This window comes from Periophthalmus magnuspinnatus, chromosome 16 (assembly GCF_009829125.3).
Source record: "Periophthalmus magnuspinnatus isolate fPerMag1 chromosome 16, fPerMag1.2.pri, whole genome shotgun sequence".
Classification (NCBI taxonomy): Eukaryota; Metazoa; Chordata; class Actinopteri; order Gobiiformes; family Gobiidae; genus Periophthalmus; species Periophthalmus magnuspinnatus.
In genome coordinates this window covers 10,754,982-10,780,539 of record NC_047141.1, presented here as the reverse complement: position 1 = coordinate 10,780,539, position 25,558 = coordinate 10,754,982, and the positions used below count along the sequence as shown (strand labels likewise).

At 39.5% G+C, this 25,558-nt stretch overlaps 1 protein-coding gene across 10 annotated transcripts in view; it reads right to left on the bottom strand.

Moving 5' to 3' along the window:
• mef2d (myocyte enhancer factor 2d) overlaps positions 1-25,558 on the bottom strand; it is a 161,983-nt gene that overhangs the window by 52,563 nt on the left and 83,862 nt on the right. For 4 of the 10 annotated variants that reach the window (XM_055228222.1, XM_055228221.1, XM_055228223.1 and 1 more), the window contains 3 exons: positions 22,652-22,855; positions 1,932-2,066; positions 1,697-1,834 (listed from right to left, as the gene is read on the bottom strand). In XM_055228222.1, the coding sequence (XP_055084197.1) occupies positions 1,697-1,834; positions 1,932-2,066; positions 22,652-22,855 (477 nt within the window). The remainder of the gene's footprint in view (positions 1-1,696; positions 1,835-1,931; positions 2,067-22,651; positions 22,856-25,558) is intronic. The other 6 variants (XM_033981253.2, XM_055228226.1, XM_055228227.1 and 3 more) reach the window with 2 other exon arrangements.

Genomic DNA, 25,558 nt, shown 5'->3' with positions numbered 1-25,558 from the left:
ACAATGAAAAAATATTGATAAAATAAAATTTAAAAAAAAATCTATATATATATTTAATTTTTTGGTATATATTGTAATTCATTTTTTAACAATACAATGTAATAACTACTGCAGTACGTCATCAAAATTACTAAGTCAACGTTTGGTCAATTTTTGTTTTGTTTTGTTTTATTCTATCTTGGTTATAGTGTACAAAAATGTCTTGCTAATTCAGTCTAAATCCATAAAAGTTTACGTCAACCAGAAAATAAATGTATTTATTTTAACTACCTAACTGCTTCATGTTTGGTGAGTTTGTATATGGTCTGCTTTTGAGGCTCTGAGTTTGAAAAGTGGAACTTCCTTTCATTCATTCGTTAGTTTTTACTATTCAACCAAACTATCAGTATTTTTCGTCAACAAAAATTATCTACTTTTGGTGAGAGTTTGAGTCGAGGAACATTTATGTAGTCATTTTAACCATTACTTAAGATTAAGAAAATTACAATGACAGTATGACAGAAACTACAACAAAGATATTTCAAGCAATGAACTTAACACTGATAGATTTTTTTTTTTGAAAGTTGATTAGTAAGTCAAGTATATTTCATTTCATACACATCATAGACTGTATAAAGACATGGACTAAGGGAGTGTGACGCCACCCATTGCGTTTGGCTTCAACCAAATGAAGCACATCGAGGACAGCGGTTATAGACGCGAATTTGGAGCCGCGTTCCATACTTGGAATTCCGACCACGAGTATCATAGCAACGAAAGAGCCAATCCAAAGCGAGGTTGATGAAGATAACGCCTCTTTCCGCTCACACCACTGGTTAAACACAGAGCGAGCGCTTAGCAACTCAATCAATCAAACCTGTTGCTAACGCTAGCGGGAGCAACCTTGGGGAAAAAAGGCGCCTGATTCGTCTGTTATTAATGTTTATATCTTGATTAACGGACACAACAGTGAAATTTTAAAAATGAATCATGTAGCGTGAGTTAATAGGAACATTTTAAGACCAAAATGACGAGGCTCACAGCAGCAATTACAGAAAGAGTGAATCAGAGTCAATGGAGACGGAAGCGCGCCCGTGATCGTTTCTTGTTGGCGGCTAGCAGGTTAGCTATGTCCATTTATATATACAGTCTATGTACACAATAAACCAATCAAACAGTAGAATGTATACAACAGAACTATTACACACCCAAGGCACACGTTTCGTACCTTTTCTCTTTCGTCCAATCAGGAGTGAGAACACTGCACACACACTGCATGCTCAAATGATGGGTTGGTGGCAGGCGGGTAAAAAAGCGCACATTGTAGCTTTTTATAGCTATAGCCTCCTCTTAGCTAAATTCCTATCGTATTCATTTATATAGTCTAAATTGTCTGCTAAAGCTAAATGGCGAGTTTTGCAAACCGAAACCACTCCTCTTTGCGCTACCACTGGCCCACAGCACCGCACACATGACCGATCAGTGAAGGATTGTGGATTGTGAATGGTATGGATGAAGGTCAGAGAGGGTGACAAGATGGTACAGCCAGGTGCTCTGTGAGTATTCAGGCCGCGTTTCGGAACACCGGACAACCTTTGAGGGTCAACCGGCTAGCATTAGCATTAGCTTTAGCAGCGGGGGGAGCGTACCAACATGTGGAGGGAGCGGGGGGGAGGAGGAGGTAGTAGTAGGAATACACAGAGTTGGCGGTACTCACTGACAGCCTATAGTTCTGCATCATTTTATCAAATTCCTCATCAATCTTTTTGTATTTCTCCTCAGTGCGGGGGGTGAGGGAGAAGGGTTCCTCCGGGTCTGGGCTCTCAGAATCCCGGTGCTCTTTCTTGTTCAGAGCCTTAGTTACCGACAGAAAAGAAAGAGGGATAGAAATAGAAGAGAAGAGAGAAGACAAGAGAGAATAGGTTAGCTAGCTGATCAGAATTTGTACTCACGCCGTATCGCTTGAAGAGGCTGTCGAGGTCGTCGGTCTTCCGGTACTTCTCCTCCGTCAGAGGGCTTTGGTCGATGGAGTCATCCCCGTCCGGCTCGGGACTGTTGCAGCCGTTAAAGCCTTTCTTTCTCAACGTCTACAGTGGTCAGAGGTGGACAAGGAGGAGGGAGTATATGCATGTGTTATTACAGAGATAGCCAATGGTATGCAATTAACATTTGGAAGAGATAGCAAGTAGACAAGACAAGGAGTGTGTGTTGTGTTAATGGATCCCAAATAGGCCTGTCGCAGTAACACATTTTAAAGTCAGATATATCGCTGAATAATAGGCAGCTCAAATCTAATCATAGTAGAGAAAAAGTACTAGTACAAAGAAAAAGTACTCATGATAAGTATTGGTCGGGACAATACTTGCACTTTTTAGAGTGTCAGCTATCGGCCTTCAGTTTCTAACATAGGGTGATGTGTTGTTTTGGATTTCGGTTGTAGCTCAAATGTGACTACACCTCTCTGATGGTTTGCAGTCAAATAAGGTCGTGGATAAGTTTCTTGCCATTTCAAAGCATATAATTTAGGAAGAAAGATCAAAATCGGCGCTATATATTGGGACAAAAGTATCGGCAGAGATTATCAGCCATTGGTTTCTCTGGATTTTAAACAATTGGTATCGGCATCGTCCATGAAAAAAAAAAACAAAAAAAAAAAAAAAACATGGAGAGTTTTGTTATTTGATCTGATAATTACACCAATTTTTTTGTTGGAGGGCCCGCCACTAACTAGTTATTCTCTACGGAGACGTCATTGCTTTGCCTGAAAAGTTTCATGGTATGAAAGTGAACTTATATTCCTTCACAGCGACAAACACGTGATGATTCCAGGCCAAGTTACAGGTCAGATCAGCGGAATGGATGGTTTTCAAGTTGTTTTTTTTTAACCCAATATGAGCACTAAAAAATAGATATGTTTAATACTGCCATATCAAGGAAAAGATGTCTGTCACTGCAAAACTTTTGTCCAGTTGACAGAATTCAATTTTCTTTTATATTCCAAGGAAAGCAATAACATCTCCATCTCTTTTCTTATTTATGAGAAAAGTAGAAAATTGTATCACTGAACTACTGTACATATATAGCCACACAATTATTGCTCCTAATGAACAAATGTAAGAATGTAATGGATAATATGGGATCATTATACAAATGTCATATTGATCTGTCTCTTTTGCATTTCCGTACACTCTCTATTGTATATTGTAGCAATCGAATGCCGTGCAAACTCATGCTATATATTACATCACTCTGCAGTAAGAATAATTCTTTTAAATTTTGCATTTTTGTGTATTTTTATCATTACTTGATCACCTGTAATACATTTCTGTTGATTGTTGGCTTGTTGTTACCTACATGTATCTTAAATTTTTAACAATTAATAAATACGTTTTCTAACCCTCTCTTTATTCATACACAAAACTTCATAAACCTTTATAAACTTTACTCCGATCAGATGCTTCAAACTGTTGACATAACCAAAAAAGCAGCACATTAAAGTGTCTGTACCACATTTTTCTCATGTATTTGAACAAAATATGTCTTGGCCCAGTACAGATATATTATACAAGCAGCTCATGAGATCAAACCTGGAAGTGCATGGTTAGCATTCTAGTTGTTATCGCTATTATTATGGCTTTACCGTGACAGCTAAACTCCGCCCTGGCCTCTGAAAATTGTGAAAAGCGCTTCTAAACTCATCTCTGTGAATGATTAGGATGCTCTGGATTCATAAGGTAAGTGAGTCTCTAATTACCATAACTACATTCACGCCCATCAATATGTCTGAAAATATAAACAAGAAAATTGTCTATTCTCTTTTAATGTGCAATCAATTTGTCGGGTCAATGTTTGTACCATGGGCCGCCCACGTGAACAGCCCCTTATTACCACCGAGCCCACACATGCTAACCCAGCAGGTACTCTCCGGAACCCACCGTTGGAAAGGCTGAGGGAAAATACTCGGAGCATCCAGCCTGGAAAAAGCATGGAGTGGGCAAATTATTCCATGCACTCGGTCTCTTGCTTTAAGGGATCTAGGCCATATAGACACACACTGCACAGAGTATAGATAACATTTGTGTAAAATATTTCACCACCTGCTTGTTGCCATAGGTTTAGTAATTGCTTTGCGTAGAATGTTCTATGGTACGCTTTAAACCTACCCATCTCCGTGGTGATGTAACCAAACCGAGTTACAGTTTAGATCTGTGGAGAGATGATCCAACTCACTGTAAGAAATTGCATATTTTTAAGGTATTTTCAGTGACAAAATTCAAGGTAGATACATTTAATGCCATACTTTGGATCATTCCAGGCAAAGCAATAACATCTTCATGGACATAGCTAGTGGTGCACCCTTCAAAATAAAGTGTAAAATTAAACGTAGTGCAAAGGTTTCAGTGTTGCTTTGGTTGTTAGTTGTAATTATAGTTTTTAAAAGTTCTATATAACGCTTAATTGAATAGAGCTAATGTTTTCTTTTTCATTATCAAAAAGCATACTTTGTTTCATTCATATGTATTGTGCATGTTTTGAGTATCCTATATTTAGACTGTCTCCCTCTCCAGAGACTAAAACGTTCAGTTCAACCTTGTGATATCATTATACAATAGTCCAAAAAAGTACTCCAGTGTGTTTTTGAAGCCAAAACACCTTTACTATACTCGTTCAATTGCTCTCAACTACCTAGCTATTATTTTTTAGCCTCATTTATACTGCTACTACTTCATGTCTTATTGCAACCGTAACTTTTTTACTTTCTATTGTGTAGTTTAGACAAGTTTTGGCCCTTGTTGCTAGGTAACATACACCACCTCTACATATGTCATATCTGTTGCCTGTGTCCAACCAGGAAGTAAAATCATAGCCTTCACCAAAATTGTGATGTTTCTTCTCACAACAATTGTACCACTGAAATGTGATATAGTAACATTGCTAATCTGAAGTCACAATACGCCAATGGACCTCCACGTGGGCCGATCAGCAGGGTTAGGAGCTGGTATAAAAGCTACGGTCACGGTAACAAAAAGGGTACAAAGCCAGAGAGAGGGAAGACTGAGAGGGGGAGAAAGAAGGTCTTATTTTGAGAGGATTCTGCTAAACAGGATTTGGCGGTATAAGTAGCTTTGCCCAGTGGACTCTTGACCATGCAGCCAGCCGCGGCAGCAAAAGGGTGCTTCAGGTATTCTGAACAGGAGGAGTGTTGGCGATGAGAGGGCCAAACGGGAGAGGGCCAAACAGGAGGGAAAGAAATAATGGCTTGAATCAAAAACATTATTGGACATAGTACAAAAAACAATCTATGTTATACTTCCTATGTTGTACTAATGAAACGTGAAGTAAGAGAATTTAAAAAAAAAAAAAACCTAGTTAAGTTACAAGGGTAGTGAAGGTAAAATAAAATATTACCACATGTACCACTTTTACAAATATTTAAAAGCTGCTTTTACTACACGTTACAAAGGGCATTTTCATGAACTAGAAATAATGAAAGTCAAGTACAGACCTTTTAAAATTATTGCTTTATTTTGGGAAAAAATAAAGCAATTTAGTAATGAGTTAACATACTACGGTAATTGAGCCATACATTTGTTGTGAACACAATCTGATCGCAGAAGATTGCAGAAATGAGTCCAGAGATGGTTTATGAACTTAAAAACTGTGGGATTTCCGATTTATTTTCAGTTACCGTAAATTTCGGATTATAAGCCGCTACTTTTTTTCCACGCTTTGAACCCTGCGGCTTTTACAGCAGTGCGGCTTATATATGGAATTTTACTGGATAACGGACCCTGGGGGGCGCTCTCTAGCTGTAAACGTAAAAGTGAGACAGACGTGGGGAAAGATTCTGCTCTGAAGAATTCACTAGTTTTGATTTTGAACGATCATTTTGCGCATCATGAAATGGATATGATGCAGTTTTTAAGATAAAGAAACAGAAAGGAAACAGAGCAGGGGTCGGCCTTTAACACGCACGCAAAGAGCCATTTGGACCCACTTTCCACATAAAATAAAACACTGGGAGCCGCAAATACTTTTTGACATCTAAAATGAAGATAACACTGTATAATAACAATAATGTAACGGAATAATGTAGGTTTTACTTTCACGGACAAGCCTTCTACACGTGGCAGATAAATATGGCAAAAACAACTTAAGTGCATTAAAAAAATACAACTCACCAAACCGCTGCATCATGCATCGCGCTGATTATGTGATTATGTCTACTCTACTCCGCAGTTTCTTTAAAAAAACAACAACAAAAAAACTCGTAGCGTATCGTTTAATCCCAGGTGCTTATTCTCCATGTGCCAAAGCAGTTTTGAAGGTTTCATTGCCTTATTTGCTTTTCCCGTATGTTACGCAGAGCGGACTCTGTGCGTGAGTCACCTGTAGCGACAAACCCAGATTTTAAGTAGGCATTGTCTGTTAAATTTATCTTTCTTTTTCTTGGAGGTCGTAGTCTCTTCTTCTGGCTCCTCAGTTGTCCTTTTCCCCTTTGTTAAAAAGATCTCCAAAGACTTTTGTTTTGGCTCATTTTCACTCGCTTGTGGCTCTACTTTTGTGCGTCGTGTCTGATGTGTTATACGTGATACGTCACCGCGGAGACAAGAGCAGATAATATACTTGCTACTACATCAAATAGATTTCTGTGGCGATTTCCAGCAGGATTTTCATGATACATCTACGGACGAGCTTATTAGTGTGTCATTAGGGACGGGCCAAAGTTGCTCCTGACCCCTGTGCGCACAACGTCTGAAAATCAGGGCTCTTTACGCAGGACTGAGCTGTGTCTGTGTCAGTTCCCAAGCCACGCAGAGCCGCAGTATGAGGCGGAAAGAGGCGCATGCGGCTCCGGAGCCGCGAGTTGCCGACCCCTGAAATAGAGCCACTGCACGTAAGCTCGACATCAATGAATCCAACTTGGTCAATGTAAAAAGACGACAAAAGTTTTCAGAGGAAATAAAAGCAGATTTTCCGTGTTGGTGCAGCTTTATTTTCTAAACCTGCAGATGTGTTCATCCCGTGTTGTTGTCGTGTTGGTGCCAATTTTCAAGCACAGTTTAAAAAAAAGCGTGTCGGTGCACCGTCTTTCTGTGTAAATATCTCATGTTACAATATGAAAACCTGCGGCTTTTATTCAGGTGCGGCTTATATATGTACAAAATTGATTTTCTCTTCAAATTTAGCTGGTACGGCTTATATCAAGGTGCGCTCTGTAGTCCGAAATTTACGGTACATAGCTATTCAGGGAAAACTGCATCTGAGACGTACCACCAAAGTACATGTCTGACATGTTAGTGCCATCTGAACCATCTCACACTCTGAGGACTTCAGGGACTGGCCTCCTGCTGGTCCCAGAGTCAGGACTAAACATGGAGAATCAGCGTTTCAGCTCAAATCTGGATCACTTTTCCTGAAGCTGTGAGACAGGCCTCTGCTCTGACAATGTTTAAATCCAGGTACAAAATCGACTTTTATTTACTTTTAACCACATTAAATCAGCATTATCTAAACGTTCGTGTACTCAAAGTTGTATTTTAACTGAGGCTTGAGTGCTCTGAAAATTTCTGTGTTCATGTACCCCTTATCTCTGCCAACTTCCTCGTACTTAGATGCAATTATTTAAAAAAGACTCAAGAGTCATACACACATATCGTTAAAAATGTTCAGTGGTCATTATTCAGCATTAAAAACACTTAAATGAAAATGAATGCTGCTTGTTTGGGCGTAATGCCAATTTGGAGAGGCAGTTTTTGTAGTTTTGAAGAGGAAGTCATATTCCAGTTTCTATTACCAAGGCATTTTGGATCAATATTGCAGTTCACCCTGAATAAAATCTTAAAATTCCCCCAGTTTAAGGGTCCTATAGTATGTGACATTGACTCTTGTGAGCTTTAAGCCATGTTAAAAAAGAAAAAAAAAACATACTTCTGGTTTGTTTCATTCACACATGTTTGAGTAACCCTTTATAATTAGTCTGTCTACATCTCCAAAGCTCAAAATGCTCTGTTCCACCTTGTGATGTCAAGTTAACAGCTATGTTTTAGCTTTTGTTCTGTAAAGATTGGGAATTTTAGAGCTGAAACTATCCAACTGATTCTAGTGAAGGTGCACAGGCTTTACAAACACAGTGGAGCATTTCCTGTATTACCACATAACATTCGAGAAAAAAAAAAATCATTGTTTAGACCAGATAGGACACATTTACCTTCTGCTCAAATGCTCTGTATCCACCCCCCCTCTCTCCATGGTCAACAGCATGTACTGACTTTGTGAACGTGTCGGAGGGGTGACTTTGCCTAACTGGAGCAAAACTGGGTCAGCACGATCACAGCCGCTCCATGCAGAGAGCCTCCCGAGCAGGTGTAGAGCCACATTAGGGAACAGAGTAGTGTTTTTCAAACTCTCCCTCCCTTCGCTCACGTGCACCCCGCTCCACCTGCTCTATAATGTATGTGTGCCGTCGACTGGAGCGCAAATCAAGCCCCAAAAAGAGTACATAATGACTACTAAACTAACACGCCAGGATGATTCAACGCCGTGTAACTCTACCAGATATAGTGTGCGAAAAAGTAGGGCCCTGAGGGATGTGACAGGGAGCGAGAATTCTTGATAATGTAGTTTAGAGAACACAAAATATGCATTCTTGCTTTAATTCCCTTTTAAACATGCTTTGGGTGAATTTGGGACTGGTATTTCACATTTACTAACTTAAAGAACACATATTGTGCTTGAGCCTGATATAGACGTATAATCTGTCATATGTCATGTTATAATTTGAACATTCTAAATCATACTATTCATAGAAAACAGCCTAATCAAAGAAACAAGTCTGCTGACTTCCACGTACCTAATGGAACCAGACGTAGCTGTAAACATCATCACAACAAAGCCCCGTGCAGTTGTTGGAATCTTCGATGGATAGCTGTAGATCACGCTAGCGAGCCGAATCCTACGCTTATCACCAATTAAGAAAATAAAACTGAAGAACAGAAAGTAGAGAGCAGTGGGTGTATGCCAGTGGCGGTGAAAACGGGTTGATCAGAGTAAATACGCATATTGAAAATAAGCCGTAAAGATTGCCCAAACATGTACGAATCACTCCAAATACAATTTTGGATGAGTAAGTGGTGAAGGGAAAAAGCTATAACATGGGTAAAAGCTCTGAAAAGTCGATTATGCAGAATAGATCTGCTTTAAAATAACGCCTACATTTGAAAAATATACTTTATAAACTACACCTCCGTTTCCAATGATGTATTTAAGTGTTAATGGGAATGAACAATAACAAATACATAAATTAGGAAAATGTGGATGCTATGCTAATAGACCCACGCTATTAGCATAGCAACCATGTTCGTTGTGAACACAATCTCACCATATAATGGATCTGGTAATGATTTTAGGACTGAAAAGCTGCATAGGAGAAGTCCGGATTTTTTATCTGCAATGCAACATCTGGGCAAAATGCAAACCTCACAATTTTGTTTCGTTATGTTCAAATGTCCCGTGTAATTTGGGTTTTGCTTCCAAAATATACCTAAAGTTGTGTCTTGTTTAATTTATATTTGAGTACATTTGCTAATCTAAAAACTTTGCATTTCAAAGGTTCATGCATTTTTACTACACTTATTATACAGTATTATAACTACCTGCTCCCTCAACAGCATTTTCCTCACATTTTAGAATCTCTATAGTTTAAAACTAAGCTGCAGACAGATCAGAATTTTATGGAAGAATTTGCTGTTAAACTGTCAGATTGCAGATTTGTTGACCTGATTTATGGTTCTGTAATTACTGGGCCTATCCATATAAAACAAAAACTGGCACTTATTTTTTCAGAATTTTTTTCAGAAATTGGTGCCATCATTCAACACCAAAGACGAGACCATTGTCAGTTTAAAGCACTTTGGGCCATAATATTAATATAGCAAGTTTAGATATTCCTTCCAAAAGCAGCAAATCTCTCCATAGAGTTATACAGGCCCGGGCCCACCATCTGAAATCATGACATCTAACTCAAGAACGTGAACGCGACCTTTCGTGTGGTTTAAATCGACAATGGCTTATTCGGGCTGCTGCGGTCCCCCTCGCCACGCGGTTTACGAGCCAGCGCTGTGATCTGCCCTGAGCTTAATGCAATTTTAACGCCCAGGAGGTGTCGTGTGCAGCCGACCACCACACGCTTTGGCTTTGTGGCTCTGTTCAAAGAAAGCAGTAACACATATAGGAGGATATACTGTAGATTATGTGCAAGTGTTGACCTAAAAAAATGCAAGCGTGAAGTAAATAAAAGCAGGAAAGAGAAAAAAAATTGAAAAAAGACAATAGCTGCATGTTATGGAAGGATGTGGGGGTGATGGAGGAGTGGAGAGCGGCACGAGGAGATGTTGTTGACAATGCTGGCGTGTCATTTGGTTTGAACACACACGCGGAAAGGCAATGGGGCTGAATGGTTGTTCTATGATTGGAGCCTTTAGTTTAATGTGGTTTAAGTGTTGAGATTCGTAATGGGTTATAAAATGGACAGGAAAATGTGTAACAACAAAAATGAAAGTAGTAGATGCAAATAGGTCAAGTATGGATATAAAAATACTTGACTAAAACAGGAGTCAAACAGAACCAAACCCTACCTCATCCCTACTTCCTGTTATCAACAACCAATCAGAAGGCTTTTTTTGGCTCTTGACTAATCACCTTTTAAGTGATCCATTTCAAGTACTTCACCGCCCTCTCTCCCCCGCAGCAGCAAAACCATAAACCTCCTCGGACTACTGTGGAAAGTTTAGTAGTCCGAGGCTGTCTAATTTAAATATATATCTTTATGACAGTACGATGACTGTGACACGTCATGATGCACTAAAAAATGTAAAGAAAGGCTACACCCAGGATTGAACCGGTACCAAAACAGGACATGTGTGAACCATAGACTGTATTTATAAATGGACATTGCTAACCTGCTAGCCGCTGTGTTCCAAATAGGAAGTGATCATGTCGCGCTTCTGGCTCCATTGATTCTAATTGAAAAATTGTCACCCCTCTCTTTATAACTGCTGCAGTGAGCCTCGTCATTTTGGTCTTAAAATGTTCGTATTAACCTGCTCTACATGATCCTGGTGTTTTTATTTTGCTATTTTATCTGTGAATCAAGATATGAACAACAATAACAGACAACTGAAACGCCTTCTTTCTCAGAAGTCGCTAGCAGCAACAGGTTTGATTGACAGCGTTGCTAAGCGCCCGCTCCATGCTAGACCAGCGGTGAAGGCGGGAAGAGTGTCACCTTCAACAGCCTTGGTCCAGACTGGCTCTTTGGTTACTATGATACTCGTGCTCCAGTTTCCAAACGCGGAAGTCGGCAAATTCACGCCTATAACTGCTCTAGGCTTGATGAGCTTCACTTGACTGGAACTGACGCTACAGGTGACGTTACGCTCACTTAGTCCACTTCTTTATACAGTCTATGATGTGAACATAGAGTTGTGCAAAAATAAGTTTAGACTACTAATTTCACTAAAACAGTTAGTAGTTACTAGTTATCATAATAAGAATTCAGATTTGCCTAAAAATCACATTTGACAATTTTGATTAAGTTTGGTCTAAAATGAAAGGATATAAATTAAATCAACATTTAAAAAGTTTTGGGTGAGATTTTGCGGCAAGAATTTCTAAGTAAGACATCAATCCAGTCACTGCTATTTGTAATATTTTGATTGACACATAGACATTTGCTAATCGTCAATTTATTCCGACAGCCGACATCCCAAAGTCCAAAATGAAACTGCTCAGACCATGACCAAACCAGGACTAAACCCGGGATCAAACCAGGACCAAAGGTTGGACTCCTCATTTCACTAAAACAGTAGTTAACATAATTATGACTCAAATTTGGCTAAATGTAAGTCAACAGTTTTGATCGGTCTAACATGACAGAATACAAATTGAAACAGTCAAAAAGTTTTGGGTGAAATTTTGAAGTGAGAATTTCTAAGTAAAACGTCAATCCAGCCACTGCTATTTGTAATATTTTGATCGACACCATAGAAATTTACTAATTTCATCAAATCATTCTAACAATTGACCCCGAAATTTCACAAAACCTGTCCGATAGTCCAAAATTAAATTGTGACAGCCAATACGCCAATTTCTGTCCACTTCTTTTGCCTGGCTGTTCCGCTGACAAGAACAGTTGTAAATTTGGAACATGACACTATAGCTCTATACGCTCCTCTGCATGGCTCATCATTACAGGGAGACGTTAGCTTGACAGGAACTAGCTAGCACTTGCACTGTCTCCCAATTACTTTCACTCAATGCTCGGGCAGACTGGATGCTCTGCAGACATCACAGGCCTGGCGCGGTCCCATAACAAATATTTAGTGAGTTTTTACACCGAAAACATAGGCACAGTTCCATAGTTTGCTCTTAGCGGTTTTTGTTGTGTTGCGTCTCGTTTGAAGCTAACACATTTGGAACATTTTGTGAACTGGCGAAGCTACAGTAAAGTGGGAGGAGAGAAAAGGTTGGATTCTGTCAAATGCGAAAGGATTGAGATGGGGTCGTCGGTGTGCGGAGGTGATAGTGTAGTCAAAATTGTACAGTTACTTCAAGATAATACCAGTCGAGTTGAAGTGCAAAGTAGTAGTTCGAGAAATTAATCAACTAAGGGTAAAAAAAAGTATTTGGGAATAGTACAGTTCAAGGAAGAGTAAGCGTTTGGATGTAGTATCGGATTTATGATTTGAAGTAGCTGTAAGTAAGAACAAAGTATTATGTAATGCACAAAATCTTTTCAAAGAATAGACGCGAAAATGAGACAAACTAAATCAGATCTGAAGGAGCAGCGAAAGAAACACAAATGTTAAAATCATTTCATATTGTCAACATAAAGCTTTTGTCACTTGTAGACTTACTCACACTTGTAACCACAACTTTTACTCAAGTAAGAGTACTGTTACTTACTGTTACTCTCGTGTAATGTAACTGAGCAATACTTTTATCTGCTAGTGTCTACAAAATTGAAAATTAGCAAAATGTTAAAAAGCTACACAAAAAAACAAACAAAAAAAGCTTTAGGGTAACTTTTAATCAGAGCCTAGAGTAGTGTTAATAACTGCAAAGCAAAAGACCAAGTTTAAATCTGTCAACTGGACAAATCTTTGTAAAAGTGAAGACGTTTCGCTGCTCATTCAATCCGCATCTTCAGTTCTGGTCAGATCACTGGTGGACACTGCCTTATATCTGTCTGAGGGGAGGGGCTAACTACACTGAAACTGTAAACAGCTATTGTCTCCAGTTTCAGCCTTAATGACCCTATTCAACCTTTAATGGCCCTCCTATTGTACTCTCACTTAATTTTAAAATGTGAATTCATTGTCAAATTCAAAATATAATGATCTGTAGATATTCCACAGTCAACTTGTTGGAATGCTGCACAGTATTGTATAAACGCGTCCATTTTTCATTTATTTAATTACATGTGTTCTGCTAAAAAAATAACCAAATAACATACATATAAGTGCCCCTTTATAATGTGAGGTTATATTAGCACTACATAATTAAACATTTTCTGCTGGTCAGCTGTGAAAAGTATTAAGTTTGAATATTTCTCAACTACATCAATCCTAACTTTGTGCCATTGTCCAACCCTAGCATCACTCGCGCTCTGCACCAGTAATGAGTAGCCTACACAGTGCCATGTTTTTGTAGTCCGGTGCCCATCCTGTCCTCCGCCAGTCCCGCCATCTGTCCACCTGTCCGCCTCTCCTCTTTCCTTCCCTCTCTCCTCTCTCCATCCCTCCATCCCTGTAAGGCAGTGGGCTCTATTGTGTTGCCAGGGTAGGATTCACCCTGCCGTGCGCCGCGGAGGCCCGTGACTGGCTGAGGGCTCCTCCTAGGTCCCGCCCCCTCTCATCACTTCTTCCCCCCTCCCCCTTTCCTCCCACGCCGCCCACTCTCTCTCCTCTTTCTCTCTCTCTCTCCTCTCGTCTTCTCCACTTCTGTCGTTTTTCCAAAGTGCAAAGTCTGGCGCTGGGTCCTTCCTCGTCATTCGCTGGAGTCCTAATCTGCATCTGTTCCGAGCTGTAGTGTTTGTGTTTCTTTGATAACCCATGCACCGTTTCTCCTCGTCCTCCCGTGACCCCATCCTGTGATTTAAATTTCACGGTCGTTGTTCTCATTAGTTTAGCTCCAGTTGTGATCTGGCTGCGTTGGTTAGCATGTTTGTTTTTAAGTAAGATTTCAAAGTACTGTGATGGGGTTAACAAAACATATGTTACAATCAAACCAAGCGAGTTAAATGTGTTATTTTGTAAAGTGGCAATAATAGAAAATTGTCTCTATGGGCATCAGTTATAATGATATAGAGGTTTGACAAAAGATAGATTGGACATAAGCTAGTACAACCTCTTGACGATGGGTAAAATGGGGTTGACAAGTGCGTAATACATATAAGGATTTTGCCTGTGGTTGTTATGAATGCAAAAAGCACAAGACATTAAAGAAGATGCTTGTGTCAGCTATATAGTTATAATCTATTACACCCAAGGATCATTATGTTGTAATTTGCACATTTTAAATAACAATATTCATCTAAAACGACGTGTTAGAAAACTACGGTGCCCAATGGGAGATGATAGCTGCAGATCATACTAGCGAGTAGCATATGTTTTGCCATTGGTACCAGAATAACTACACGTGCTGCTGAATGCTGTGGGTATCATCGATTAAGAAAATAAAATTGAAGAATGAAGTAAGTACAGAGCAGTGAGCAGAGTTGGTGGTGGTGAAAACGGGGATTGATCGGCAATATGGCGTCTTAAAAATAAGTGATTCAAGTAAAGTAAATGAGAATGGGAAACAACTATAACATGGTTAAAAGCTCTGAAAAGTTGATTTAGCAGAATAGGTCTGCTTTAAGGGGATGTACTCTATTTTTTAATATGTAATGAAGTAAAATTAGTTTTACCCCAGCACAGACATACTGTAAAAGCAGCTGTGAGGGTCAAAATGAAAACACATCTAATTATGAAGAATTTTATAGTTCGCAAACCCAGGAAGTAATGCTGGTGAGCTGTTAGCATGCTAGTTGTTGTTAGCATTAAGGTAAGTGAATGAGGCAGCTTGAAGACATCGCCAGGCTACCTTCATTTTACATTAGAAAAGTTGCAAAGTTAAAGTTAAATAAATAATATCATTATGATCACCAAACTTTGGTGGCAGAGATTGTACAATGCACTCTTAGAGGAGACACATGCTAAATTCACTTTCAAGAGCTTTTAACCATCTTATAATATTTATTCTCCTACTTTCAAGATGCTATTATTTGGAAATCCATGTTTTCCACCACTCTGCGCTTATTTCATTCTCTGATATAAGCATAAGCATAATATGTATTCAGTAAATCCATATTTGGTATCAGTTCCTGGTATCACACCACATTAAAGAGCTCCTGGTATCGTGCATCCCTAATATGAAATTGCATATATGAAATTGATGAAATCAATAGCTAATTTTGCAGAATTTGATTCTGCTATTATGTCAATCTGCTGACACAGTCAATCAGTGCAGTACAATCTGTCATAGGCCATTGAGTATTGAGTTCATTGACAGACAGTAGGAGACCCTGCTCTGTCTGACCTGTCTTTGATTCGACCTGCTGCTGTGAACGCCTTACACAGAGAGGGCATCCCCCGTTCTCCGCCTGCTCCCTTCACTCCTTCTCCTTAGTCCTCATGTGAGTACACTGTAAATTCATTGGCTTTGCATCTCTCCTCCTTCCATCGCCATGACTGGGGTCTGCAGCCAAGCGGATTAACACATTCTGGCAGGAGAGGAGGATCCTACCCCTCCCCTCCTCCCATCACCGCCACTCACACACACACTCATGTTGGGATTCCACGCTTTTTAGGGACATTGCATTGACTTACTGTACATTCATTTCCTGGAGACTGTCTTTAACCTAAACGCTAACTTTAAAGTGCAAATTACGGTTAGACTAGACTAGATTAGTTAACACTATAATATTTATTTATTTTTTGGTGAAGCTTGTAATTTTACTTCCTGGTTGGACATGGGCAGCGGATGTGACATACATATGGGGTCATTCAATACCTCATACCAAGCAACCAAACTGTAAACAGGGGCCAGAACTTGTCTAAATTGCTCTAAATGAATTAAATAGTACACCTTTACTTCCTGTATTTTTCTACTTAACTGACATAAAATTATGATAAATACTACAGGTACTATCCCACCAAACAAAGTAACAATTAGAAAAACATGAACCTATTTTAAGCCATATCTGGATTTAAAATCTTTTAACTGATTTTTGTATGTACGTGTATGTACAGATTTTAGCCCCCACATGTGATCTAAGCCTATACCTGTCCACACAACAACTAGTGATTACTTTGTACTTTGCCATGAAATATCCAAAAGGTAAATTCACAGTTCTGCAGTGCCACTATGCTGTTGCCCTACGCACTTCCTGTGTACTTAAAATACACTAACTAGAGAGTGTGCATGAGAGGGGGAGACTGTGTGACAACATCCATACTTTATAATTTATACTCCTGGAGAGAGCAGCGGAGGCAGAGGGGTAAATGGATTTAGAACTGGACAGATGATCGAATTTTTCTTGAGGGATTAAATAGAGATTCTGACATTTCTAATTGTCAGTGGTCAGCATGGGTCTTTTTGATCAAGAGGTTCACGGCCAAATATCTGTCAGTAAAAGCATGTCGTTTGAAGCAGAGTTCAGACTTTGAAGGAAGGAATTTGACTGTTTTTTAATGTTTAATGGCAAGGAATGTCTATAAATGTCTTGTGTTTTAATCAGAGACAATAAAATGAATTAAAAAATCATGGGTGATCGTTACGAAAACAAAAAAGACTAAAATTTAACTCATGTAACATGCCGCCTTGTCAGTTAGATGGTCAGATCTGTGGAGTGGCGTGCTTGCTCACGATAAAAATGCATGTTTATGTTTTGTTTGTCGAATAGATAGACCCCAAAAAGAAAAGTTATTTAGTTCAAAACTGTTTGGAGACTTCCTTTAGACTTACACAGACCCCTGCCCTTCATCTGAAATTAACACGTCAAATTCTTAAATGCCATGAACGCAACCTATTTGAACAACTCTTCATAAATAACCAAAAATGATGAAACTTTTATTACAACTCCTTGCATCCACCATTCCCTCATGTCCCATTCATGCCACACCTGCCATACGACCTCCCATTGAGTGACATATATTGGTCAAACCGCAAGACACGGGGGACCGCAACGATGCCACTGACCAGGGACATCTGAGGACACACAACAGGCAGCCAGCGTTAGCATATAGCACGTTAACGCAAACCGCATTGCACGAACATCCGCGAGGGCTCACCGGACCTGAATATTGTATGAGGCTTGCACTTCCGACATCACGGGCATGCGAACGTAAAGTAAGAGAAAGAAGAGAGGGAGGGAAAAGAGAGAGGTAGCGGTGCACTTGAAAGAAAGAAACGATGAAGAAGTGCAAACAGGGGGTAGTGGAGCCTGAGTTGATGTGGCCCGGAGCTGCCCGACCTGACCGGAGTGCCCCCCCCCCCTCCGCATGTACACATACTCATGCATACACTTAAGTGCCATCTGCAGCTGGAAGATAGGGCCCACTGAATACTGCTGTACCGCTGACACTCGGAGACACGCGCCGCAAGAGGCAAATGAGGAACGAAGGGAAGAGAGGGGGAGGAGAGGATGGAGAGGAAGAGGGGAGAAGAAGGAGGGAGGAGAGGAAGAGGAGAGAAGAAGGAGGGAGGAGAGGAAGAGGGGAGAAGAAGGAGGGAGGAGAGGATGGAGAGGAAGAGGGGAGAAGAGGGGGAGGAGAGGATGGAGAGGAAGAGGGGAGAAGAGGGGGAGGAGAGGATGGAGGGGAAGAGGGGTGAAGAGGGGGAGGAGAGCATGGCCAGGAAGAGGATAGAAGAGGGGGAGGAGAGCATGGCCAGGAAGAGGGGAGAAGACAGGGGAGGGAGGATGGAGAGGAAGAGGGGAGAAGACAGGGGAAGGGAGGATGAAGAGGAAGAGGGGAGAAGATGGAGGGAGGAGAGGATGGAGAGGAAGAGGGGAGAAGACCGGGAAGCGAGGATGGAAAGGAAGAGAGGATGGTGAGAAGGAGAGGAGCGGAGGAGGAGAGGGGGAAGGAGAGGGGAGGAGAGAAGCAAAGGAGGAGAGGAGGATGAGGTTAGAAGGAAGAAGAAAGGATGAAGAGTAGAGGATGAAGAAGAAGAGAGGAGGAGAGAGGCAGAGGAGGATGAAAGGAGGAGAAAAAGGAGCAGATGAGAAGAGGAAAAAGAGGAGAGGACGAAGAAGAAGAGAGGTGGAGAGCAGCAGAGGAGGAGAGGAATAGAGGAAGAGAAGAGGAAAAGGAGAAGAGGAAGAAGAGAGGAGGAATCAGAGGAGGAGAACAGGAGAGAGGAGGATGGAGAGGAGGAGGATGGGAGCAACTGCAGACATTAAAACCTGAAATATTCTGCCCGGTGTCTGGTGATACATTATGTTTGAATTACATGTTCTGTAGAGTTTGACTGTAAAAGGCAACATTAATATTGGGAATGCAGTTCATGTTGACAGAATATTAATCAAATGACAAGTTTTAGGCTTGTCACATGTTGTTATATATATATATATATATATATATATATATATATATATATAAAATCATGCCTTAGGGTTATTGTGTCAGTGACAGAAATTTGTTTCAATATTATCATTTATCATCTATATTTTCATCAGCAATATATCACACTTCAAAATGTGTTTTAGCCAATCACAGAAGCCAGTTGGCCTGCTAGGATAAATCAATATAGTTTTGTCTAGCATTGACACCTTGTTAGCAATTATTTATAAAATATGTTTGCTGCAAAATTTTCACTTTCTCCTTCACATGGATCAGCGGACGCAAGATGGATTCTCGTACAGTTACATATCAGTATTTTTAAAAATTATTATTATTAGTTATTAGTTGATGATGTTTATCCTCTTCCTCGACCTTTACAACACACTAGACAAGCCTCCTCTCTCTGCTCTGACCTCCCGCTCACCTCCGACCCCTCCCGACCTTCTCCCAACCCGAACTGCTCCATTGACTGTAATATTAGATTGATATGTTTTCATGAAATCCCCAGCGACATAGCTAGCGATTGATTCACTGTACTCCGATTGCGTTTTCAGAAAATGGAGAAAGATGGTTGGTACCTTACAACGGCAGCTGTTAAGAGGTCAACTTACACCCCCTGGCATTTGGAGATGAAACAAGCAATATCTGGCGCCCCGGGCATTCCATACACATACTTTTGATAAGAGGAATAAAGTTATCATATGTGGGGTCAAAGTTCAGCGCGGCTCGTCTTTACACGGGGGATGTGGAGGGATATTAGTTCAGAGTAGAAATCAAAGCAGCAGATAGCAGCTAGCGGATGGTGCATGTAAGCTAGCAGGTGCAGCCGGGGGCACGTTGCATGAATTATGGGAGCAGTGATTGCTTATTTCCTTGGGTTGCATTAGTGACTATACATAATGAGTGTGTTTGAGTCTCATTTATAAGGCTGGATAAAATATTCACATATAAATACTTGCACAGAAATATTTTTTTTTTCATCATTTTGATTTATAAACATGCACTTTATGTTTTCCAAATTTAGAATTGCTTTGGTCTTCAATTTCATGTTAGTAGTTTTACTGCCTACTGTTTTACAATAATAGCAACAAAGCTATTCATTCTCATATATTAAAAGTGCAAAGAAACCATTAACACAATTTGACTGCAGAAAAAGTCTAGTTATGGCTTATTGGCTTGAAAACTGCATAAAAGTCCTGATTTTTACCTGTGACGCAACAATTTGGGCACAATGCAAATAAAGCATTTTTAAGTGCTCAGAGAAGAAAACTTTGGCTTAATGTAAAGTGTGAATGCAAAATACAATTACAGGTATGTAATTCAGGGGGAAAAAATATAATATGATCAAACTAAATCTAACTATAAACATTGGTGGGAGCAGTTCACCCCAAACCAATAAAACGGCCCTGTTTTGGTGTCTGTGGTCAGAGGAGCTCCATTTTATGGTTGACCATTCCTCACCCATTCTCTCTGATGAGTGAATCATATATAGGGCCATAACAGAGGCGAGTGCAGACATAAGTCCATATGCAGTGTAATGTGTACTGTAAAAGTGCTCTATAGGCTCTGCACAGGACACATCCAAGCAGCTCGTGTTCAATTCATGAGAGAAATAGAGAGAGAGACACAGAGAGAGAGAGAGGGCCATTATGGAGAGAGGGGTCAGCAAGGCATACTGCAAAAGAGCCTTTAACCGTGAGGACGAGAGAGAGGGGAAAGGAGGAGCAGAGGGAGAGAAACAGTGAGAGAGAGGGGGGAGAGTGAGCAAAGGGTTGTACTGTGAAGAGCCCTTGGCCATGGGGAGGTGAGAGAGGCAAGAGGGAGAGGGGGTGGGACAAAGAGAGAGAGTGAGAGATAGAGCGCAAGAGAGAGAGAGGCAATACAGTAAGATGACGACTTAATGCACTTAGTAACCACTGCAGTAACCCCAGTTCTAGGAAACATGCAAATGCTCTGGCTTTCAGTATGTGAAAATTACTTGGAAACTGGTCAATATTTGAGTACTAAACTCTAGATCGAATGCTAAAAACTATACGTTTTTGGCCAGACATGCAGAACATTGATACTACAAATAGCCATGGAACAAAGCAGCTATAAGCTACTGGCTCACTACTGGTAAATACATTTATTTCACTATAGTGTCAGAATACTTTTGAATGAACGCCAAGTGTAGTATTTAGCATCTTAAATGTCCATTGAGTTAACTCACAATTCTGATGATGTGATCAGTTTATAAGCTGAATAAGTTTTAAAGAATTGCTTATATACATTGTTACCAGTTGTTTTAGTACGTCTAGACACTTTAGCATATAATTTCATGTTTTACAGTGCAGTGTATCATGTATAAAAGATTACCGATGGAAGAACGGTGAGGCAGAGTAAATTACACAAAAAATAAAAGAACACTGAATGAATTTAGTGAAGGGGTTTGGACTGTACCTTCTGACATCAATCGGTGGAACTGAGCACTTTCTGGTCTTGAGTGGGACATTTGCTGGATTACTCAAACCAGGTGATCGGAAACATGAATTCATAACATGGAAAAAAGCTTCAAGAAGTTTAAATGGGCAGGAATAGCCACTATACTTTTTCAATAAACACTGAACTGAAAATTTAGCATCTCACTGTTTTCTTAAAGTTTTCTTAAAAAGGTACATGAGGTACATTTTCATACTTTTGCAATGTCTGAATTAGGGTTGTCGAAACTATCAAAAATCAGATACTTATCGATACTAAAGCTAATATCAAAACTAAATACTCATTTTAGCAAAAAAATGCAAAGCATTCTCATTCCCAGGACAAAATGTGAGCGTTCCTGAACAGTTTGATTTGAGCTTTTTCAGATTAAATATAAGATCTTGTGGTAACATAAAGAAAGTCATATTATTTTGTCTTGAAAATACATTTTAATATTAAATAAGTAGCATTTTTTTTTAATCTTCACTGTAGTTTTGTAATCAATATCAAGTACTGAGCCAATAGTACACAACTGAGTTTGAAATTTTAGTATTGTACCGACACTAGTCTGAATATAACAGCTAAACACAAAACAGTGTGCATGAGTTAAATATAAAAAGTATGTCATCATTTCTTTCCTAGCCTCTCCAGACTGGCCCAACTTCATTTAGCCTGAATGAGTCTGCAGAGGACCACATTAGATTAGTGTAAATGGGCCCTAATGATCCCACTGGGCTCATTTAAGCATGGCACGCACAGAGGGGAGTATAAACATTACAGACAACACTTCAGGAAATACTGACAACTAATCTAATATGTTAACTATTTTTACGTGTTCAACTACATTTCTATGATGTATCGCCTCGATGGTCACGTCATCAATAGATTTGTGGAGTGAGAGCAGTGCGCAAATGTCAAAATATAAAGGCTGTGAAGAATGTGTCTCAATGAAAATATACAAATTGACAAAAAAGTAAACGTCTAAACAAGTTGTGCAGTTTTTTCAAATGTTTTGTCGGTGAAAGAAAAGCATATATGAGTCAAATATATTACTTAGTCCAGTTTATTTTTAATAGTTTTTTGTCTTTTATTTTGTTATTTATCTCATCTTTTGATTTCTATTCTCCTGCTATCTTGAACTTTGCATTGCAACATTGGAATCTCCCCATCACGAGACAAATACTGGTTAGGGATGAACTGATATAATACTGTTATCAGATACTGGCGCCGATACTGAAGATTTTGATGGATTGATATCCCATTTTAGACTATAAAAACCTCATAATATTGAACAGTTAGAAACCCCATTTGTATCATGTTTTACTATATGTCATTTCTGTTTAAAGGTAAGGAATTATATTTTCAGCCTCTGCACTGGTATTTGTTGATATCAGGCAGCAGAAAGTAAAATTATCGGTATTGGAACAGAAAAAGCTGAATCGGTGCATCCTTAGTCCTGGATTAATGATGCAAACTGCCACTTTCACCTTATTTTGAATGTTTTTATACTTCACATGTGTATGTTTTTGTGTGCGTCCCTTGTTTACCTCGATGATGTCTGCGTTGGTGCGGCTCTCGTGCGGCTCGTTGTACTCGGTGTACTTGAGCAGTACTTTGTCCATGTCCGTGCTGGCGTACTGGAACAGCTTGTTGGAGTGGTTGAAGATGATGAGGGCGATCTCGCAGTCACACAGCACGCTCAGCTCGTACGCCTTCTTCATCAGGCCGAACTTCCTCTTTGTGAACGTCACCTATGGGACAGAAAATAAAAATACAAAGTTAGAATGCAAAAAACATAAACCTAAAGGAAGTGTATGTAGCCTGTGATGTTACTGTTTTAACAAAAGTACTACAACTAAAATTTGGGATAGGCTGATTTTTTGAGCCGATACCAAAAGCTGATATTTGGTATTTCTGCGGCAGGTAAACGATATATTTGCTGCTACCTATTTTTAGCATTTAAAACCACAAATTTATCTTTAAAAAGTATATATATATTTTTGAATAAATAATAACAAAATATACTTATTCGGGACATAAAATAATTTGTTACTTGTTACTATTTGTTACTTTGTTACTATTTCCATTTACACTCACTCATGAATCTGTCCAACAAGACAAATCTGATGCACTGAGGACAAACTGGGAATGACTCGATATCAAGATCGACAAAAATCAACCGATATCAGCTGACACCAATACTGCTGGGATTTAGGAAGTGATGATTCAGATCAGAAAAAGTTTTTTAGGTTTAAACAAACTGGATTTCAGCATTAAAACTGCAAATCCAAATGAAAGACTCATGTTAGACTAATTCTGCTTTCTGATTGGATAATTGTCTTGAACCAAAACACCAATTATAACCATCGCGGCCAATGCTTTTGTAATTAGGGATAAATCAGCATTAGAATTGCTGAAACTATATTTGATGTTAGCATGTCTACCTACCTATTTAAGGACACTTAGACTTACTCCCTTGATTTTAAATAGGGCTGATGTACTTTGCCTCTTCAATGCTATACTTCCAATGTTATTCCTAAATCTGCAGTATAAGGTCTGCTAAGAGTCCTTCCTCCTCTCTTCGCTAGCATCCTCGCAGCCTTGATCAGAGCAGTTTGGGGTTTGATCTTCGGCTCCACTGCTGGGAGAGTCAGGATTAATTTGACTAAAGAAAATTAAACATCAGCGGTCTGAGATGTGGTGAGCAATCAGACAGATTCTACAAACACACCCCTCTCTCAACTTGTCCAGTCTCCATGTGGGCACGGACGCTCCACGCTCTCTGACACAGACACGCTGCTCAAATGTGATCAATCTCTTAGTTAATATTTATTTATTTTTATTATTTTTGTTGTACTTTTCAACACAGATCTATGTTCCTTTCCTTTTTTCTAGGCTTTGATTTTTGATAGTAAGGATGGGCGATCTAAAAAAAATAAAAATTATAATAAATGAATAATAATAATAATAATAATAATAATAATAATAATAATAAAATCCAATCAATTTTTTTCAATTTTATTTTTGTATTTTTCAAAAAAAAAATCTCAATATTAATTTCCTGAACATAAATAATGCAGACTTTTACCACTGCCATTAAACAAGTTTAATTTCTTCCTCTCTCCCTCCATCTTTCTTCCAGTCTCCTCCTCATCCTCACACCATCACTCTCCTCTCCCCCCTCTCTCCTCCTCTCCCCTTTCTCTCTCTTCTCTCCTCCTCACACCACTATCTCTCTGCTCTGTCTCTTCCTCACACCCCTCTCTCTCTCCTATGATCTTTTCTTTCCCTCACGTTCCTGTTCAGACCGTTCCTAAACTCTCCCTCCTCCCCTCTCTCTCTCTACCTCACACCACTCTGCCATCTCTCCTCTCTCCCTCTCCTTTCCCCTCTCACACCACACTTTCTCTCTGCTTTCTCTCTCTCCTCTGCTCTTTTCCTTCCCTCCTCTCTTCCTCTCCTCCACTCACTCGCTCACACCCTAGCACCTCCTCCCCCTCACTTGTGAACAAACCAGCGGATCCGCCCGTATCCGCCTCTCTCCAAATGGCATCCTCCGGGGTTCGGATTGACTTGGATTAGAGCGCACAATATAAACACACAAACCGAAAAGAAAGAGAAATGAGAGCGAGAGAGAATGGAGAGAATGGAGAGGTATTGTGAAATGTCAACACAGCGCCTTTGTAGAGAGGATTGGCTCATTACAGATTTGCTTTTGTGCTAAAATGCTGCTACGATAAAAGAAAATGTGGATGGAGGCTGTCCCTGTGTGACCTGTGGGATTATGAAAAAACTGAAAAATATTGGGCAGACTTAAAGTTACACTATGTAAATTTTTAGAGAAAACTTTGACTAAAATAAAACCATAAAGTAAAAAAGCAAAAGTTGTTGTTTTTGTGCTTTTTTTTTTTTTTTTTTTGATTGCACTGAAAAAAAAAAAAAAATCAGTCTTACTTGGCCTGGAATATTCCACACTATGGCATAAAACTTATCTATCTCCATGGAAATTGTTTGGAAGTATGGTTTGAACTTTCTATTTCCATGAAAAAATGCAGGTGATGTGCCACCTCCAGAAAGTTACATACTGTGTCTTTAAGAAGAAATGTATTGTTTTTGGTTCGTAGTTTTTAAAAAGTTATGTCATTTTGTTTTTACATAAAGTTTGTTGCTTGTTACTGCACTTAAAGGTAAACTGCAAGTCTATAAAAAATAAAAAATAAATTATGTGCATTTTTTTTTTTCTTAATAACATGTTCCAATAATAAAGCAGAAATATCCAAACCCATGTCCAAAGCGGAACAGCCTTGAACAAAACATTTCAAATTATGATTAGCACAATTAATCAAATACAATCCAGGAGGTATGCGAGCGGAGAGGGACACTTCACCTTGAGGCTAGCGGTTTTTATTAGTGCTAGTTTGGTTAGCATAGCCTTTAGCCCTGAGTAAAGGAGA